At 44.3% G+C, this 17,659-nt stretch overlaps 1 protein-coding gene and 1 long non-coding RNA gene across 2 annotated transcripts in view; both read right to left on the bottom strand.

The window, feature by feature from the left end:
* The window catches only part of kifap3a (kinesin-associated protein 3a), a 34,547-nt gene extending 17,752 nt beyond the window's left edge, over positions 1-16,795 (bottom strand). The window contains exons 1-11 of the mRNA XM_061034961.1: positions 16,598-16,795; positions 14,464-14,595; positions 13,637-13,782; positions 13,501-13,559; positions 13,266-13,407; positions 11,133-11,232; positions 9,903-10,029; positions 9,615-9,711; positions 8,729-8,907; positions 6,520-6,685; positions 2,418-2,518 (exon numbers count right to left, since the gene is read on the bottom strand). Coding sequence (XP_060890944.1) covers positions 2,418-2,518; positions 6,520-6,685; positions 8,729-8,907; positions 9,615-9,711; positions 9,903-10,029; positions 11,133-11,232; positions 13,266-13,407; positions 13,501-13,559; positions 13,637-13,782; positions 14,464-14,595; positions 16,598-16,638 — 1,290 coding nt within the window. The 5' untranslated portion in view covers positions 16,639-16,795. The remainder of the gene's footprint in view (positions 1-2,417; positions 2,519-6,519; positions 6,686-8,728; positions 8,908-9,614; positions 9,712-9,902; positions 10,030-11,132; positions 11,233-13,265; positions 13,408-13,500; positions 13,560-13,636; positions 13,783-14,463; positions 14,596-16,597) is intronic.
* The window catches only part of LOC132972089 (uncharacterized), a 473,300-nt gene that overhangs the window by 52,289 nt on the left and 403,352 nt on the right, over positions 1-17,659 (bottom strand). The window lies entirely within an intron of this gene.

A 17,659-nucleotide genomic window follows, 5' to 3' on the forward strand; every position in this document is an offset into this window, starting at 1 on the left:
GGCAAGAATGAAATTATAGAATCGTCTAAGACTGTGACCATGTCTACACATGAATTTAAAAATGTTATTTAAGTGTACTAATGTACTTGGACCGTACTCTAACACCTTAACAAGATCAATCTTCTCTCTTATTCTCACTTGTAAGCGAGCTGCAGCTAAAGGCTCGACACGTCTTACAGAGTTCTCTGTTTGGTGAGTTTGAGCTTCAGCCCTCAGACAAGAGATACAGATCACCAAAAGCAAAGTCCAACAGGTTGAAAAATTATTTTATAACTCAGGACATCAAGTTTCTGAGCTCTAATGATGACCCTGATGACTGATTTATTTGGTTTAAAGGAAGACTTTGTGACATGTTCCACATAAATAAATCTTAAAGTCTGTCCTGTGTAAATGTGTCTTTGAGTCATGACTGTCTACAATGAGGGAGAAGCTCGAGTCCCGCTGGCTGTGTTGTTGTCAGAGCCGTGTTTACATGGACGGGACGGCCGGCTCCTCCCCTTGTGTATAAAAGCTGTTTTAGTCAAGAACTAGAGAGAAGAAGAAGAACATACTCACTGATTATTTGGATGTTAGTAAGAGTTTTTAGATCACGCTCATTCTGTGTCAGTTTACATGAAATGCTAAGCTACGAGCTAACTAAAGCGCGCTAACATTGTCATGCTAACACAACAATGCAGGTCACAGGTGATTGCAGCTTTATGAAACACATGTTTTCAACTAGCAATAATCACGCCTCGTATAAACCTCATAGGCTATAAATAAATCTCTAACCGTCTTTATTAACGCCAACACCAGAAAATAAAACAAGCGTTTAGATTTTTTAGATTTTTGAATGATTCATGCAGGATGAAGCGGGATGTAAGGAGCCTCACATTTATAATAATAACTCAGAGGAAGAGATGGATGGACCAAATTAGAGAAACGGAGGAGGAAGAGAGCAGTGAGTGGGAGAGTCAGTTCGCCTCGGGGCGGGGTTGGAGGTCACATCCTGGTCATGCTGTTAGCCAGCCTCTTTTCTAACGGGGGGGGGGGGGGGGGGGGGGGGGGGGGGGGGGTGATGGAGACCCCAGGGTTCAGATCTGTTACTGACGTGACCTTCTGAACAAACAGCCGACTCTCCCAGCCCCACATCTGGCCAGCATTTACACCCAATCTCAACAAACAAACACAACGCACATTGAGCTAATGGTCGATGAGAGGAGCGAGCGACTGACCGGGTCAGCTCAATCAGGAGCGAGCGACCGTCAACGCAAATGTTAGGATCGAAAGTTAACAGAAGTCAGCCCGAGGGGGGGGGGGGGGTTCAGCTTCAGCAGAAATCTTCAAGGATATCTTAGTTGTTGTTGTTTTTTAACATGTTTTGTGGTAGATTTTATTAAAAGGTATGATAACTTTAGTAATAACTAACGTCTTCTTTCAGTTGTTTTCAATGAGTAGAGAGCGCTCGCAGCAGAAAGCGTCCGCCCGGAAAATAAGCGCAGCGCTCAGCGTCTTTTTTCCCAGCGCTCAAGTTGAAAATCTTTCAACTTTTCAGAAAGACGCTGTCGACGTCACCGCCGCTCTTTTCCAATGTTTGATATTCTCCGTAGTTTTCCCACCAACGGGTCGTGTCTTGTACTCACATCCTCCTCGCTCCGTGTCTGATCGGGAAATAAACGCAGTTACATGCAGTAAAAAGTAACGGAGCAGTGTCGCTCATACAGCGGCCGTTATCAACAGACTGTTGTCATGGAGACAGGACGGACGTGCAGCGCTTTTCTTCTTCTCAACGCTTCATGCAAACGCTCCTGAGCGAACAGCCAGCGCTTTAGTGACCAGAAAAAACACCAGGTGGACACGGGGCCTCAAAGAATCTATTGGAGCGATTCCTACCCATAATTAGATACTATATGAGCTTGTAAGTGTAAAAAAAGACTTCTAGTGGATGCACTCTGATCAGACATATTTAGGCTGTAAATTAAGTTGCAGCCATTACAGGTTGTTCCGTGTTTGCTGGCTGAAGTAATACACTGGAGATATGTAAAACCTGGTTGTACTTTTTGTCATTTAAACCCCTTAAATATGTATATATATATATATATATAACAGGGTGGATATACATGTAACTTGTTTGTTATGTTGATGTCTCAGTGTAGCAGCTTCAGTTTAGAGGCTTTTCCATGAAGGGGACACAGAAAAGATTACATTTGCTCAAGTGTTTTCTTAGGACCAGAAGGGAAAACACCCAGTTGTCATCAGAGCGAGAGTGAAGACTGAGCAGGAGTCCTCTGGTGGGTTTTTGGGCTCCAGATGTGGCGTCCCTCCCTCCCTCTCTCTCTCTCTCTGCTTCTCATGCATTAATTCCCCCGGTGTCGTTAGCTGCTGATGCTAATGCGTCTGTCTTGGTCTGCTGGATTCTGTACATTAGCCAGTCTTACCTGCGGTATGCAGTCTGTGGCAGCAAACATGGACTTGAATCTGTCGTCCATGCTGATGTGGTACAGGATGCAAATGCTGATCTGTCTCTGGGCCTCGTCAGCTGCAACATAAACACAAGGAGGAGGAGGAGAGTCAATGCATGAATGAGCGGCTGTGCCGTAACGCTCCGCGGGATGCCAATGACCACATCTAGGAGAGGCGTGTGTTTTTTGAAAATATTAATGGGCTGAATGGCCTTTTTAAGAGCGGTCCCTGTCGGAGGTCAGGAGGCGTTTAGTCCAGAATCAGCAGCAGTGGACTGCAGTGTCTCAGGGTGTCAGTCAGTTAGGCAGAGGAGAAGAAGCAGGCGGCTGAATGAAACTGGAACTTATGCTGCTTAAAGGCATCGTTCTTACAGATTCCAAAATATATATTTCCTCCCTTTCATTAATCAACCCGGTTATTGAGATTTCTGCCTCCACCAAATAAACAAAAGATGCAAACAAAATGTGAAATCGCTTAATTTAAGAACGACAGTCTCAGTGTTAGTTCATACATCTAGTCATGATTCCTTTTTTTTATAACAAAACTGCTTTGAGATATCTGCACACTCTGTACTTTCATCAAGTCATATTTTTTATTTGTTCTTGTTTCTAAGAGCTGATGTTCTGTTTGCAGTGAGGTGAGAGAGGATGCATCTTGTAGGTCAAAGTCTCAGTCTGTCACTACAGTCGGAAGAACATTTGCTGGTTTATGCACAACAAACAATATTCTTTACTTTAACTGCATTTTGGTGCATTGAGAAGTTTGAAAATCTGGACTGTCTGCATGTTAAGAAACAGCTGGAAAGGCTAAAAACACGTTTCTTTTTTAAACTTGTGTAAAATAACTTTTTAATGTTCGTCCATCAAATATATTAAATGCACAGTCACTCCAGTTCTGAGAGCTTATCAAGCCTCTGCAGCATGAAGGAGATAAAGACAGAATGGATTGAGTGTTAGACTGTCAGGGAGACCAGGACCTTTACGAGTTTGACCTCTGAACGCAGCTGAAGGGGGGGGGGGGAGGGGGGTCTGCAGGCCTGGAGGCAGAGCCAGCCTCTGAGAATTAACAGAGTTCAGCACAGAGTTTGACCCGGGAACTTTTCATTAAGAGAAGTGTTAAGAGAGAGGCTCGTCACTGGACCAGAACCACTCTGCAGACCTCCAGTGACGCCCCCGACCAGGTCCGGTTCAATCTGGTCCCAGCCGTGTTCGGTCGCCCGGCCGTACAGTACGGCGAGCCTTATCGCTCGGTATTAGATCCAGATGTGCTCAGTGAACCTCTGGAATCACAGGAGGGAGAGAGAGGGCCGACGAGAGACGGCTTCCAGATTTAATTGGGAAAACAGGAGGAAGCATCAATTTTACTGCCTTTAATAAGTCAGAGCTCGCTGCTCGCCGCTCGCTGCTCGGGCCCTGAAAGAGCAGCGAGCGATCGGATACAACATGTGCTTCTCATTAGTGATCCTTTAACTCCACACACACACACACACACACACACACACACACACACACACACACACACACACACACACACACACACACACACACACACACACACACACACACACACACACACACACACACACACACACACACACACACACACACACACACACACACACACACACACTGCTGCAGGAACATGGAGGATCCTTTACGGGCGAAGAGAGAGATCCCATTAAATGTTCAAAACACTGGTGGGGTTAGGGGCAGAAAAGAGAGAGAGAAGAAAGGTGGTGGTGGGGGGGGGGGGGGGGGGGGGCGTTAAGACTTAACTAGACTGTTCATGGGCAGTTAGTGGGAGAGCTAAATTCCAATTACATCCCGGCCTGATTTAAAGCCGCCTCCCCTTCGTAAAATCACAGGAGGCGTCTGGGGCTCGCTCTGAGGGACAGTCAACGCTCGCCGGTTTTTCTTCTTTTCTGGATAAATAAGAAAACTGGGTTTGGTCCTCGGAGACGTCACAGACCACAAACCCGAGCGAAGTACTCGTAAAGAGGTCCCCACCCCCCCCAAACCGAGTCTCCTAATTTGTTAATGCAACATAATGACGCTGCTTTACACGACGATTAAACAAACAGAATGAGAGACGATGCAAACAACACGACCGCAGCTTCACCCGTTAATAAAACACAAGAGACAGTTTTAAACACTCATCATCATTTAAAAAGTCACATGACGGTTTATTTTATCTCACCAGAAGTCCAAACTCAACGTTACTAAAGGGACAGTAAAGGAACAAATGTTCATAACGAGAAACTAAAACAACTGAATGTTTCTTATTTTTTAAAATGACTAAAATAAAAAAATACTGTTCTTACATTTTCTGTCAATTTTAAACAAAATAAATATGACTTCCCATCTCTTCAAAGTCGTCAGACTCCTGGGGCACAGGCAGCCTTATGGTTATGTCCAGCACGACGTGTACAGAGGCTAAAGTCCTCGTCGCAGCACCTGCTTGTTGTATCTGACCTCGGCCCGATGCTGCATGTCAATCGTGTTTAATAATCATGACCTCATTATCAATCAAAAGAATCGTGATCATGATTTTTGACATCATCGACTGACCAGTCGGAGCCTGTCAGGGATAAAAATGACTTCTAGAGGATCTCTATTGATGCGGATCATTTCCACTGTAACAGTGCTGAAGTACTCAAATAAGCATTTTTCTCAGTCATGTCTCGGTCTCAGACTGGGCGGATTTTAAATCAAGACCGGTCAAGACCACCGCTGATAGGCGATGAGGACTTTTCAGTGATATTTATGGTCTTGGTCTTGACTCCTAAATGTCTTGGTCTTGTCTCGGTCTCAGAGCACTCTGGTCTCGGGTATGTCTTGGTCTACCCTTTAGGATTATGTTACATCCTGTTTCACTGCTGCAGGCAGAAACAATCTGCTGGAGAAACTCCAAACACTTCCAGAAACCTATTTCATCGTTTCATCCTCAAAATATGTCAAACTAGGAGAAAAGTTTGAGAGAACCAGAAGAGCCTTTGATCAAAGACCTGATTTGTTTTGTTAAGTCATCACTAAATGTTTCCGCAGCAGCTGTGGGACATAAATACAAAGATAAAGATGAGCTGGCAGAGAGGAATCTTCCTCTTTCTTAAAGGTCAGCTGGTGCTGCTGGGATGGTTTTAGTGGGAGGTGACGATGACAAGCGGAGACTCCTTCTCGTCTTTCATCTTATCATCAGAGGTCGTGACCTCAGGTCGGGTCTGGATGGAGAGAGTGGAGGCTGACAGACTCTCCTCCTCCTCCTCCCTCTCTCTGTCTTCTCTCCCTACAGATAAGGCTGCAGTCCTCATGCAGAGTGTGTCAGTTAAAAGAGGACGGTCGGCAGTGAAAGCTCATGATTAATGACACCGGAGAAAACTACACACACACACACACACACACACACACACACACACACACACACACACACACACACACACACACACACACACACTCAGCAGTGTCAGAGCTGTGAGCAGGAGTAATATTTCAGTGTTAAGTTATATTATGTGTGTGCCACGCTTCCTGAATGAGCAGCCCCCACCTCCACTTCCCCAAATAAAAACAAAAAAAAAACAGCCCCTCCCTCCCCAAATCTCTGCAGACCTCTCCGGCCCCGCTCCTGCAAAAACAACATTTGTGCAGAGGCTCTGGCATGTTATTCTAACAAATATATTATATTAATTATGCGCTGTTACCCGAGCCTCCCCGTGAGAGGCTTCAAAAGGCTCGTCAGAGATGCTTCTGAGCGTGTCACACACACACACACACACACACACAGGGATGACACAACACACCAATCGCACGCTCCCGAGCTTCCAGGAGGTCACTGCTCTAATGGTCACCAGAGGCTGGAGTGCTGCGAAAAGCTGCACCTGCACAGACTCAGTAAGAACTCATCAGAGGCTCTTTCAGCAGCTCTGGATGGCTGAGTGTCTGACACACGGTTAGCATTGGGGTAGCCACACGTAGCATTAACACAATGAAGTACAATAAACAAATCCACAGGAAGACCAACAACAGACGCACAGACAGCGAGGCAGACACAACCAGGATATACAGTAAGTCTCAGCGTGATTACCGAGCAGTGAGGAGAGTTTGGCGATGAGTCCCGCCTGCACCATCTGGCCGCGCAGCGTGGTGTCGAAGGAGAGGTTGAGCAGGAGGCGCAGGGTGGTGCCCAGGAGCTCCTCGTGCTCGCAGCCGGGAACGAGCCCAGCCAACTTCTCCACCGCCAATGTTTCGGCCTGCAGACGACGAGGGGATAAAGTCACTCTCAACAAGTAGCAACAAGTGGCATGAAGAAGACCAAAATAATGCAGCTGAACTGACAAACTGTGAACAGATTCAAGATTCAAGATTTGTATTTGTCACATGCTCATACAGATGTGCAGTGAAATGTAAAGACTGTTCCACAAGGCCATGCAATAAACACTCAAATTACTAATACACATATATACAGTAATATAGAAATATAATGTAAAATTATAAAAGAAAAGAAATATTTGAATATACAAAATATAGTATAATGTAAACAAACAAAAACTTCTTTAGGTGTGGTAGCTTATTTTAAAAAAACATTTAAACCATCATAAAACATCAAGCAGCAACACGTCTTTGCAACCAGAGAGTGAATAACACTTCTATGTCTTTTTTAGAGCCTGCTGGAGAAGATTCTCCTAACCTACAGGCAGGTGGAGGTGTTGAGCCGATGACACCGAACTCGACCTCGCGCCTCCCTTCAGGATCACTGCTGCTGTGTAAACACATGTTTAGACTTCATCATCCTGGTGCTAGTCGCCGTGTCTGCGAGTGTGTCACAGCAGCAGTGCCTCGATGTCGGCCGCGAGCTGCTCCTTAACGCGTCCGCCTCCCTCCCTCTCCTGTGGTCTCCTCCTCCCCCCCTCACCACGGGCAAGACGCCGCCGTGACACAACCTGCTCCCAGTTAAAAAAAACACACTCGCTGCTACTGTGTGTGAAACCAGCTCCAGTCGCAACCATCACAACACCAGACGTGGAAGCTGCGTAATCAACTGCAGCCTGTGTCAATTAACCCCCTCCCCCCTGCCCCCCCCCTCCCCCTCCTCCATTAGCGACAGCAGCAGGAAAAATAACTGATCACGTTGAAGACTGATCTGATCAGGAGATCATCATGTTCTCTGAGTAAATAAAAGAAGGTTACACACATTTCTGTCCGACTTCCTGTGTTTTTGAGTGAATTAATCACCCACGTCCTTATATGGACCCCTCCGCTCCCTCGTGGACGGACTCTGAGTCAGAGTGTTGAAAAACCCTGATCTCCCTGCTGGACACATGCTGGATCGGGTCTAAACCCCCCTGAAGGGTCCTTTAAACAGAATCAAAGATAGGCTGAAGGGGAAACACGGAGATAAAAACCCGTCCCTAACACGGCCCTGGCTTTGATAAAGACACAAACTGAGCCAGATTAGAACCAGGTGAGGCTGGATGAGGAGGGGGGGGGCAAGGGGTTCCTGAGCGAGCGCTGCAGGGACACGTGGCCAAAAGTGGACCATACAAACATTTATTAAACAGAAATCTGATACGCCTGGTTTTCCCCTGGCAGGAACAAAGAAGGAGGATAGTTTCCTTCAGATCGGACTGACTGACCTGAAATGAGTCCTGAACTCGTGTGTTGGGTTTCAGGACTGCACACTGTTTAGCACATTAACACCTCCACCTCCCAAATTCAGACTTATTTAAATTCAACTAAGCGGTAAATAGACTTGAGTTTGTGTTTTTCTTTTCTCGGCTTCTGACTACTCAAAGTGCTTTTTACACCGCAGGTCACACCTACACATTCACACACTGATGGTAGAGGCTGCTGAGTAAAGAGACCATCAGAAGGAACTCATCCACCAGAAACTTTAGAACATGGGAGTTGCTGGTCTACCTCTGCATCTGTCTGTACTACACCTTTACTACAAGATATCATACAGTAGTTTTATTATTCTTTAAAACTCTCCATTGTTCCTGTGTTGTTTTTAGAGCCTTTGACAATGTGTCTGCACCGCTCAGTATCTTAACTGCATCCTGCAAATGTGAGAAGAGCAGAGCTTTATGGTGAACATTATGAGCTCTGTAAAGATAGATGCTGAGTCAGGGATGTTGTGAATGGATGCATTTGAGTGTTTATTTGTCTCTTAGTTTTAGGGGCAAAGATAATCAGGAGACTAAATACAACTCAAAGGAGGGCATGCATATTTATAAAAATGTTTTATAAAGAGCTCCCATGACTCCTCCTCCTCCACCTTTAACTGTCTCTCTCACCATGTCGTTCTTGTTCTCCAGGAAGATGGACAGCTTCTTGAGGAAGGAGACCACCAGCAGCAGCAGGTCCTGGTCTCTCCGGTCCAGGATCTTCACCAGCATGTGGACGATGTTTTTGTTCCTCATCTTCAGCTCTGTGCGAGTGTCTTCAGCCAAGTTGAGCAGCAGACACAGAGCGACTACAGAGTCAACAGATTACAGGATCAATTTCAGGGAACAGGAATCAGTGTTTCATGTTCAGACATCTAACTAAAACTCATGTGAGTGTTTTTACACCTGCACAAAAACTCCTGAAAGACTCCTGATATTTTCAGGAGGAGCTGCATGTGTGAACGCAAACAGTCACATTTTTCACTCATATTTTATGCAAAATTTCTCCTCCAGCCTCCTCGTATTTATTCTGCAGAAAGCCAGAGTGAGCTGATAAGGGTACAAGCTATTTGTCCACAGGGGGCGCCAAAATCATCACAAAGAGAAACTTCTCACAACTGCTTCAAGATTTTTTAAAGGTCCCATATTCAGCTTTTTCTGGTTTTATTTGCCCTTTAGTGTGTTTTCCAAGTGTCCTGTGCATGTTTAGGCACATCTATGTGCAAAAATTCAAAGTCCGCAGAAACGCAGCTTCTCCTACGTCCTCCTGTTAGCTGCAGACCAATCAGAGCAGACTTGGCCCACGTGGGGTCTAACAGTGTGGGCTCAGCAGAGTGCAGCTGACGGACTCAGAGCGTAGAGGGAGCAAGGAGGAGCAGTACATGAAAACAGACACTTTTTAATAACTTTAGCTATTGTGAACGTACAAAAGTAGGAACATAGATTAAATATAAGAACCCCAAAAAGGGCAGAATATGGGCTCTTTAATATTTGAAGTATAAAGTTTGAACAGTACCTGAGAGGAGCTGCTCCTGTTTGATCAGCAGGCTCTGGTACTTCCTGAAAGACTTCTCGTGGTCTTTCTTCAGGGTTTGGTTCTCAGGGGATTCTTCATGTGAGAACAGTCAAAGAAAACCACGACTACATGGACACATTGTTCTCTTCTGTGCCATGAAAACTGTCATCATGGTGATTATTATCTATGTGAGGAGCTTACAATCAACGTGCTTTTCATAGCGAACAATTCTGTAAAAAAAAAAGCCCTAAAATGAAAGATTTGTCAGTTGAATTGCTGGAAAAGGATATAGGCCTTCTTCTTCTTCTGCAGCTCGTCCTGCCACAGGTCGTACCTCTTCAGCTCATGCTCGATCATGTTCATACACAGGGCACCGATCTTATAATGTGTGACCAGGCCGTGGAACTGGGAGAAACTGGAGGAGAAAATTAAGAGAAAAATGCTTCCATTTATCCAAAAGTTGGGATTCCAGCTGGGAGCTGTCAGTGAATGACCCGATCCGTCACCCCTGAAGTAGTTTACAGAGTAAACCGTCAAAGTCAAAACATATGCTGTCAAACAGTATGTCCTGGTCCGACTTATAATCAGGCCGAGCTGAACCGTTTCACAATCCAAACAGCATAACACGGAGATGGAGCCGAGCCAAGAGCCACGATCAGTTTTCAGAAGAATCAGCTCTGACAGACGTTTATGTATTATTGTAGCCACGGCTAATTTTAGTGTTTCCTAACCCTCAGCTGGAGAGAGAAACTTCACGACTAAATCTGCTGCCAAAGGAGGAGGACTACCGTTAAGGAGGAGAGGAGAGGAGGAGAGGAGAGGAGGGGAGGAGAGGAGGTGAGGAGAGGAGGGCAGAGGAGGAGGAGGAGGAGATGAGAGGAGAGAGGAGGAGAGGAGAGGAGGGGAGGAGAGGAGAGGAGAGGAGGGGAGGAGAGGAGGTGAGGAGAGGAGAAGAGGAGAGGAGGTGAGGAGAGGAGGTGAGGAGAGGAGGGGAGGAGAGGAGAGGAGAGGAGGGCAGAGGAGGAGGAGGAGGAGGAGAGGAGAGGAGAGAGGAGGAGAGGAGAGGAGAGAGGAGAAGAGGAGAAGAGGAGAGGAGAGGAGAGGAGAGGAAAAAAAAGTGGCTTTGCGATATATATTGATATGATATATCATATATCATATATCACAATGTCTCTCTCCCTTTGTTTCCCACTTAAATCTCAATCACAGATCTTTTGAGCTGATCACTTTTGTCTCAGTGCAAAGATCAACTTAGATAGTAGAAGCTCCCTGCGGTTTTGTTGCTGCATCTGCACCAAATCAGTCTTACTAGATCTGTGAAATTGTTGAATGAGTGAACTTTGAAAGAGGACATTCAAGGTGAAAAGGCAAATTTCACTTCACATAATTTCTCAATCACTTCTGCATCACATGTAAACCTAACTATATCATATATATATGAAAAAATACAGGAAGGAAGAGGAAAATAGATGCAGAAAGCTGTGGCCCTCTGTTTGAACTCATGGTGCTCTGGTTTACCTGGAGAAGCAGAAGAAGATGTAGGTGATGGTTGTTGCCAGGTCCACGCTCTGCTTCCAGTCCTCCCTCAAAACTCTGGCCAGCGCTCCCAGGACCGGCTCTGAGACACAGAGACAGGCAAGACACAGAAAAAGGTCAGGAAAGAGGGGATGCAGACGAGAAAAAAAGAAAAACTTGGAGCAGAGCGTCTGCGTGTGGAATTCGATCAGAGTCAGACGGAGCGGGGGAGCTGTACAGCTGGAGGTTAATTTAAAGAAACGTGGGGGAATGTGATGAGGTCGGAGGCTCCTGAGGATTTTGAGCTATGGGTGCTGCTCAACGTAAGAGACGTAGCATCCCAGAGTTCCTCTCCTCTTTCCAGAGCGACCCCCTAGGCCTCCGGGGTTCACACGAACACCGGGCTCTTACCAACAGCGGGGCGGCTTGATGTGGCGCGGCAGACAGAGCGAGCTGAGGACGCGTTATGACAGAGACAAATGGAGCCGTGCCGTCTCCGCGCGGCTGCAGAGGATGACGGCTCCGTGCTGTTGCAAGAAGAAACAGGCCGGTTGTCACGGAGGGGAGCAGGAACGAGGCCGAGCTGTGTTTACTTTAAAAGCAGGGTGGACGAGCTGATAAAAAGTCAACACAGTCGAGAAGTATTCTAAAAAAACTCACTTTTCATCCACGTTCAGTTTGATTCTGGATCACTGCTGAGGTTTGCACTTTTGAACTTGAGCGATTGGATCCAAAAATAACGAGAGAACATTCAGAATAATTGAGTGTGACGGCTCATCGCTGACCTTGTCAGAGCTGTCAGCCACGTCTCAAGGTCTTCCTCTGTTTTCGTTTGTCACACAGAGAGAGAGAGAGATAGCTTTCATACCGACGGTCACTAGACGAACTGGAAGAACTCCGTCCACATTCCCCGCATGTTTTGACTAGCTCAGCAAATGACAGCTACTGTGGAGGATTTTTTTTAAAAGTCTATCTTAAAAACCTACAACATAAATCAGGCAGGAGGATTAGCTTAGCATCTGCAGTAATGCGGGGCGTTGTGTCGGACCAACGTGGAGGAAGAGGGAGCTGAGGAGAGGAGAGGAGAGGAGAGGAGGAGAAGAGAGGAGAGGAGAGGAGAGGAGAGGAGGAGAAGAGAGGAGAGGAGAGGAGGAGGAGAGGAGAGAGGCGTTGTGTCAGACCAACGTGGAGGAAGAGGGAGCTGAGGAGAGGAGAGGAGAGGAGAGGAGAGAGGAGAGGAGAGGAGAGGAGAGTAGATGGGAGGAGAGGAGAGGAGAGGAGAGAGGAGAGAGGAGAGGAGAGTAGAGTAGATGGGAGGTGAGGAGAGGAGGAGGAGAAGAGAGGAGAGGAGAGGAGAGGAGGAGGAGAAGAGAGGAGATGGGAGGAGAGGAGAGGAGGAGGAGAGGAGAGGAGAGGAGAGGAGAGGAGAGGAGAGGAGAGGAGAGGAGAGGAGAGGAGAGGAGAGAGGCGTTGTGTCAGACCAACGTGGAGGAAGAGGGAGCTAAGGAGAGGAGAGGAGATGGGAGGTGAGGAGAGGAGATGGGAGGGGAGGTGAGAAGAGGAGGAGGAGAGGAGAGGAGAGAGGAGAGAGGAGAGAGGAGAGGAGGAGGAGAAGAGAGGAGAGGAGAGGAGAGGAGAGAGGAGAGTAGAGTAGATGGGAGGTGAGGAGAGGAGGAGGAGAGGAGAGGAGATGGGAGGTGAGGAGAGGAGGAGGAGAGGAGAGGAGATGGGAGGTGAGGAGAGGAGGAGGAGAGGAGAGGAGGAGAGGAGAGGAGAGGAGAGGAGAGGAGAGGAGAGGAGAGGAGAGGGGAGAGGAGAGGAGAGGAGAGAGGAGAGAGGAGAGGAGAGGAGGAGGAGAAGAGAGGAGAGAGGCGAAATGAGTTTCCTATGGAGGGTGTCTGGTCTCAGACTTAGAGAGAGGGTGAGGAGCTCGGAGTAGAGTCCCTACTCCTTCACATCTAAAGGAGCCAGTTGAGGTGGTTTTGGCAGTCAGTGTGAGAAAATGAAAATGAACCAGAGTGCATGTTGCGTACAAACCCCTAACTTTTGAAACATTTTATTCAAAACTCATTTCCTGAAGTTGACCTAGAAGCCATAAAATAATCACGGAGCAATTATTTCTTCAGTGTAAGGTACCGTTCTGCATGAGCTCCTCCAGGTTGTCCGGGTTACGGGCGAGCTGGAAGATGAGCGTGGCTCCTCTGATCTTCTCCTGGACGTCCTCGTACAGCAGCTCCACGTACTCATCAATGCTGTTGATGCTCGCCACCTCGTCCAGCTGGAGGGGGGAAAAAAACATGACACTGTCAGCTCTTGCCATGGACAGAAAAGTCTCTCCAACACGATGTACACTGTATGGTGGACTGCTTACCTCTACTCCTGCATAAGGTGTGAAGTCTCGAGGTGTGATACGTGTCTTCTCCTGCTCGTCTGTGAAAGGTTCATTTAATGAGCATCACAAAGACGCTGATCAAACATTTAGTAAGTCATGAGAATCTGATGTGTACCGTTTGATTCTCTGCGTTTCTGCAGGTAGAAGAGCAGCTGCTCCACCTCGCTGAGTTTGGACGGGTGAATCAGGCGACATTCCGCCACGACCTTTCTGGCCAAAGAGGACGTGTCTGTGTGGGCGTTCAGGCTTTTCAGGCGAATTCTGGAATACACAAAGACAGACACAGTGACTGATTCAGAGAGAAAAAGGTGAGGAACGGGTTTTCAGGGGCCAAGATATGAAATTACATCATGATCCAAAAGTCGACATCAAACACATAGGGCTGTGCCAAAGTCTCATATCCTGAGGTCTTTTCACATACAGGTGATAATACATGTTCACTTTCAAGACTTGGAAACACTCCTTGACAGATTCTAGTCACAGCCCCTCTTTTGATACAAGCTCCTGGTTTAGTTTTTGTTCGACTGGGTTTTGAGGCTGCGTCTTCACTCTCCTCTTTATTTGCTCGTGGTATATTCATGTAAATTTAAAGCTCTGTCACAATAAGGACAAACATCGCTATAAAGAGTGTGAAGGATCTCTTTAGAGAGAGAGCACTGTGCTACCTCTTTCTGAAATGATGTCAGACACTTTGAGCCTGGCAAACAACTTTTAGAGGACAACCTTTGTTAGATCCCAAAGATGACACAGCAGCTATCAGAGCCAGCTGAAGCAATCTACCAAAAAAATGTTTCCCCCTTTTAGTCCAAATAATATGAACCAAAGGGCCCCGGTTGAATAAAACATCCAAACATACAGAACCTTTCTAAGGTTGAAATCCCGTCCACTCAAAGAAACTCAGTATGTGAGGATGTGTTGAACGTAGTGACTGATCATTCTCACATTTTCTGACACTCTTTGCGCTCTCCAACCATGAGGTCCCCGAGTTCTCCCAGGACGGTCGCCTCCACCTCGTACTGGACGACGAGGGCTCTCTCCGTCGGGTGGACGTCGACGGTGCAGCCCTTCACTCTCCTGGGGGGGGGGTTCACACAGAAACATGGCACTGTTTTCAGATACAGATACAACATGTCTGAAAACATGGAGTCATTCCTCTTCTTATTTCACTTACATGTTAGCACAAGAAGACACAGCGTTTTACATTCTCATGGTTTATCTACAGATGTTAAATGCTGCAATTACCAACAAAACTAGGAAACAGACAGAAAGGAAAAACCAGAAATATAAATGAATAAATAATAACACTAAACAAAACAGAAATGTTTCTCCTGTCTTAAAAGGTTTTAGATACAACGTTGAATATTGAATTGTGTTAAGTGTTTGAGTACAGAGCGTATTTAAAGACTAAATTAAAGTTCTTTATGCTCAGAAATCGTCCACACAAATCAGTCGTTCACATCATCATCTGTTACGTCTAATGACTAAACATATTTAATAAAAGGAGATCTCTGCTGGTCAGCCTTTAAGATGTAAGTGAACCTCTCTAACAGAAGGCTTGATAACATCTGTCAAAAGAGTGTAATGCTCCGTCTTTGAGTAATTTTCAAGAACAATGAATCACATCGTGAAAAATCAGGTCAATAAATGCTCGTTCATTGTTGCTGTATGTCTCAACAGATGGTCTGTTTACCCAGCACCCTCTACCATCAGTGTGTGAATGTGTAGGTGTGACATGCAGTGTAAAAGAGCTTTGAGTAGTCAGAAGACTAGAAAAGAAATATACAAGCTCAAGTCAATTTATCATTTTACCGTTTTAATTTTTTACTCGACCCAAACCATGTCGATTTTTCTGCATTGCTGAATGAAAGTCCCTCTCATTTACGTACATTTTGTGCAGATATCCAGAATGAAGTCATCATTCTGAGACATTCTTTTTTTAAAGTCATTATTTTTAGGTAATAAGTCATTCTTCTGAGACATTTGTTTTTTGAAAAGTCATTATCTTTAGATAATAAGTCATCATTCTGAGACATTTTTTTAAAGTCATTATTTTTAGATAATAAGTCATCATTCTGAGAATTCTTTTTTTTAAAAGTCATTATTTTTAGGTAATAAGTCATCATTCTGAGAATTCTTTTTTTTAAAAGTCATTATTTTTAGATAATAAGTCATCATTCTGAGAAATTTTTTTAAAGTCATTATTTTTAGATAATAAGTCATCATTCTGAGAATTTTTTTTTAAAAGTCATTATTTTTAGATAATAAGTCATCATTCTGAGAATTTTTTTTTTAAAAGTCATTATTTTTAGATAATAAGTCATCATTCTGAGCCTTTTTTTTAAAAGTCATTATTTTTAGGTAATAAGTCATCATTCTGAGACATTTTTTAAAAAAGTCATTATTTTTAGATATAAGTCATCATTCTGAGACATTTTTTTTTAAAAGTCATTATTTGTAGGCAATAAGTCATCATTCTGAGACATTTAAAAAAAAAACATTATTTTTAGATGATAAGTCATCATTCTGAGAATTTTTTTTTTAAAGTCATTATTTTTAGGTAATAAGTCATCATTCTGAGACATTTTTTTTAAAAAAGTCATTATTTTTAGATAATAAGTCATTCTGAGCTAATAAGCCATACAATTTAAGTCATTATTTTTGCCAAACTTTTAGGAAAATAAAACGTTATTTACAGATAAAAAATAAACTACTTCATACTTATATTATATTTACAGATTTTTTAATATTCTAAGAAGTATTTTTAGATACTCATCATGTTGAGTTTTTTCTTTTTAATTATTTTAAGATTTAACGTAATTTTTGAGGAAATATTCGCATATATAAATTAAATAAATATAGATTATGATGATGATTTATTACATTAGCGGATATGTTTATCCGTTCCATTGAGAGAAACAGATACACTAATACAAGGCGACTTTAATCTGCTCGTTTATTAAATTAAATACATTTATATATAAACATTATATCTTGTTTTTAACGTTGAGTAACCGCACAGTCAGGGGTTGAAACACCCGGATGAGCATCCCGCTAACGGCTACAAACAAACCGTTACCTCTTCAGATAGCGAGCGTCCGCTGCCTGCTGGTTCTCCATCTTTGATTAGAAACGATCAAACATCTGATGTGTTTCTTCATGAACGACGACCAGCTGATGGTGACACGGACAGGGCGGATGTTATTGATCTCCTCCCTCTTGTTGCTAGCAGAGCCTTATGGTTGCTAGGGAGGCGGCACCACAGCTCCCGGCATGCAATGCGAGGCAAGACAGCAGTGCTGCCCCCTGCAGCCCCGGAGGTCTGATGTAGCACTCACTGTTACAGATCCAGTCCCGTAAATTCAGGGTGTTTATGATGTATTTTGAGGATTAATCTGTATTTAAGGAGCCTTGTAGCACGTGATGGAAATAAATTAGACCTGAGTGTATTTACTAAAGTGACAGAAGAGGATAAGTAAATAAATAAATACAGGAGGGAAACAAAAATGTTGTCTTTCTTCTATTATTATTTTTAAGAGAGGACATTTGAGTCAAACACATCATCATCTTCATATTTATTTAGAAAGGAATGTTTCTGCACATATGATGGATGGACAGGAGGTCACAGAGGTCACCTGGACGAGTTTGGATCAGATTACTGTGAACACGACCAGAGGTGAGGTGAAGACGGAGCTGTGGACTGGAGGTTTGTTGCACTCAAGCAACATGAACGTGTCTTTATTTATCATGTGTGTGTAAATGTTGTCTTCAACAAATGTTTTATTTTGAAATCTTAAACTTGTAAGAATTTGGATCATTTTTCAAAACTTACCATCAACACCAGGAAATGTAATCATGTCTGCCTACATTTGTAAACCTTTCTGCGTTCTAACCTCTCTCCATTTTTCAAAAAGCATCTCCAATATTGATCCTAGTTTGAGCACGTTTCTGCTCGTGATATCGTCTGATCATATAGTAAGGTGACTTTATCATTTCACTCACTACACATCTCACTGATTGGACCTTTATGTTTTTAAACACAAATTATACTTTTTTACCAGCGCAATGTCTTGATAGAGTTTAAAGAAATAAATGAGTATCAGAATATTGAGAGAAAACAAAATAAAAAAGAGATTCAAAG

The sequence above is a fragment of the Labrus mixtus genome, chromosome 3 (assembly GCF_963584025.1).
Source record: "Labrus mixtus chromosome 3, fLabMix1.1, whole genome shotgun sequence".
In the NCBI taxonomy this organism is placed as follows: domain Eukaryota; kingdom Metazoa; phylum Chordata; class Actinopteri; order Labriformes; family Labridae; genus Labrus; species Labrus mixtus.